The following is a 3209-nucleotide window of genomic DNA, read 5'->3' as shown; positions in this document are numbered from 1 at the left end:
CGTGTACGTGTGTGTGTGTGTGTTCGTGTACGTGTGTGGTGTTTGTGAGTGTATATATGTATGTTTGTCAATGAGTGTGTCTGCGTACTGTGTGAGTGTGTTTGCGCGTGTGTGCGTATGTGTCTGTGTGTGTGGGGGTGGGGGGTGAATATCTTTCAGTCTGGGTATTCTCGTGCTGACCCTTGATGAACCAGTTAATTTTGGTTGACTGAATGTACACGATGTGTGTAGGCCTACACGAATAACAACGAAAACAGAAATTGTCAGAAAAAAAATTCTGCAAAGTAAAAGTCTAGTTTCTGACTATATCTTATCTTACATATATTCCCTTGCTCTCACTGGCAAAATTGAAGGCAAACGAGGCAGGAGTAGGCCCAGAGCAACCTACTTAGGGAACATAAACAAAAGGGTAACGACGGGGAAAGATCAGGGAAACGTAGATCTAGTTTTTTAAGAGCATCTGAGCAAAGGACAGAATAGAGAACCATGATCGCCGATGTCTGTCGCAGATCAGGCACTGGATGAATTCCAGTTTCCAGCCAGGTTCCGAAAAACAAAGAGTACTTTTTTGGTTTGTTTTTTATTTCGATGAATGTTGTTGCTGTTGCTGCTGTTGCGGTTTTTGTTGTTGTTGTTGTTGTTGTTGTTGTAGTCATTGATGTTGTGGCTGCTGTTACGGTTTCTGTTGCTGTTGTTTTTCTTGTCGTTGTGGCTATTATTGTCGTTTTGATTTAGCAAGAGTTTTACGGCACTTGCAAACACAATAATTGAATAAGCAATAAGGTCATATGAGAACGAAGTGTAGTTATTCTCCTTCTCCGTTTGCGTTGGTTGAACAAAGTGTACCTTGAGTCTTTTGTTTCGTTTTAGTAAAAATGTCTTATGCCACTTGCAACACATTTAGGTCATATAACAATAACGTATACGTATTCCCATCCTCATCATACTTCGTTGAATAAAATAGACCCATTCTCTACCCAACCAGACTTCGATGAATCAAATGTACATATAAAATTTACTTCCACGTCAGACTTTGCATGCAACACCCCTGATCTTAGGGTAGGTACTAAGATCTAATACCTAGCCTTCTCGGACAAGCGCCAAAAATCTTGAAGGTCACGTGTGCAAGCTGTGCACGTTAAAGATCCCTTGATGGTCCAAAATCAATAGGAGTAGGTCTCAACCGCCACCTTAGCAAAATTAAAAATTAAAGCCTATCAAACTAAAATGCTTAATGTATCCCGCGCGCTTGCGAGCGCCGTAAAACACTTACACAAAAAAATAATTATTGTGTACACATTTCTCTTCCCTGGCCAGACTCCATTCAATAAATCGTAATTTTTTTTCAGAAAGGGTTTTTCGACAATTGCAACACAATTGGGTAATAATAGTAATAATAATAATAATGATAATAATAATCATCATCATCATCATCATCATAATAATAATGATAATAATAAAATAATAATAAAGATAAGTCTACAAAGTATTCTCCTTCTCTCCCCCGGCAGACTACAAGGAGTACCTGAACCCGGACTTCTCCCCCCTGCTGTCCTGTATGACGGACGCGCTGCTGTCCCGCCACCCGAGGCCCGTCTACTACAAGGGCCTCCTGGCTCGCCTGCTGCCCTGTCTGTACGCCCACCTGTCCCCGGCTCTGTGGACGCACGCCATGGCTCTGCTCGCCGACTACCACCACTTTCCGGTCAGGGCTTTGCGGCAGAGGGACGCGCCCGACTCCGACTCGTCTTCCCCGTCGTCCTCCTCCTCCTCCTCTCCCTCCTTCTCGTCGTCGTCGTCGTCGATGTCCAACTCCTTCTTCTCATCCCCCTCTTCCTCAGCCTCCTCGGATGTACGGGGAAATAATCACGACCACACCCACAACGGACACAACAAGTCGCCTACATCAGCAGCGGCTGCAAAGTCAGACTGATCAAAATATTCCAACTCCTCTCCTCCTCCTCCATCTCGGACATACAGTGAAACCGTCACGACCACACTCGCAACGGACACAAATCGCCCACATCAGCAGCAGCTGTAAAGTCAGACTGACCAACAAGGGTTTGTTATCATTATGCCCCTCCTCCCCCTCATCCTCCTCTCCTTCCTCCTCCTCGGACATACAGCGACACCATCACGACCACACTCACAACGGACACAAATCGCCCACATCAGCAGCTGAAGAGTCAGAATAACCAAAATATTTGGGTTTCTCATCACTACGGCCCTCCTCCTTTTCTTTCTCCTCCCTGCTCCTCGGACATACGGCAGAGTAATACATTTAGAGGAGTAACTTACATTCGGAGGAATACCTTACATTCAGGGGAATATTTTACGTTCAGAGATACATCTTCGACTGTGGGGAAAAACTTACATTCTGAGGAATATCTTACGTTCGGAGACAAATCTTACACTGTGAGGAATACCTTACATTCAGAAGCATATCTTACATTTGCAGGAATACCTCACACCTGGAAGAATACCTCACATTCTGAGTAATATCTTCCGTTCGGAGACACATATTAATATTATCTTACACTGTGAGGAATAGTTTAAATTCTTAGGAAAATTTTACATTCGGAGACATTATATCTTACACAGTGAGGAATATCTTGCATTCAAAGGAATATCTTACGTTCGAGGATACATCTTACATTATACTGTGAGAAATACCTTACATTCAGAGGAATATCTTACGTTCAGAGATATACATGTATCTTACACTGTGAGGAATATCTTAAATTACTTACATTCAGAAGAATACCTTGCATTCGAAGTAATACCTCACACTCGGAGGAATACCTTACATTCCGAGGAATATTTTACGTTCGGAGATATATCTTACAATGTGGGGAATATTTTACATTCAGAGGAATATCTTACATTCAGAGGAATACCATACATTCAGAGGAATATCTTATCTTCAGAGGAATACCTTAATTCAGAGGAGTATCTTACATTCAGAGGAATACCTTACATTCAGAGGAATATCTTACACAGTGAGAAATACCTTACATTCAGATGAATATCTTACACCATGAGGAATACCTTACATTCAGAGGAATACCTTCCACTCGGAGGAATACGTTACACTAGGAGGAATACCTTCCACTCGGAGGAATACGTTACACTAGGAGGAATACCTTCCACTCGGAGGAATACCTTACGTTCGAAGATATATCTTACACTGTGAGGAATATCTTACAATC

General features: G+C 42.4%; 2 protein-coding genes across 2 annotated transcripts in view; one reads left to right on the top strand and one right to left on the bottom strand.

The window, feature by feature from the left end:
* The window catches only part of LOC101857269 (retinol dehydrogenase 5), a gene marked incomplete at its 5' end in the record, with an annotated part of 10525 nt that extends 7322 nt beyond the window's left edge, over positions 1-3203 (top strand). The window contains 1 exon segment of the mRNA XM_005104324.2: positions 1512-3203. Within this exon segment, the coding sequence (XP_005104381.2) occupies positions 1512-1933 (422 nt within the window).
* Positions 1-3209, bottom strand: part of LOC101861144 — a gene marked incomplete at its 5' end in the record, with an annotated part of 84137 nt that overhangs the window by 69105 nt on the left and 11823 nt on the right.

Source organism: Aplysia californica, unplaced genomic scaffold, assembly GCF_000002075.1.
Source record: "Aplysia californica isolate F4 #8 unplaced genomic scaffold, AplCal3.0 scaffold00415, whole genome shotgun sequence".
Lineage (NCBI taxonomy): Eukaryota > Metazoa > Mollusca > Gastropoda > Aplysiida > Aplysiidae > Aplysia > Aplysia californica.
This window is presented reverse-complemented; position numbering and strand designations above follow the sequence as displayed.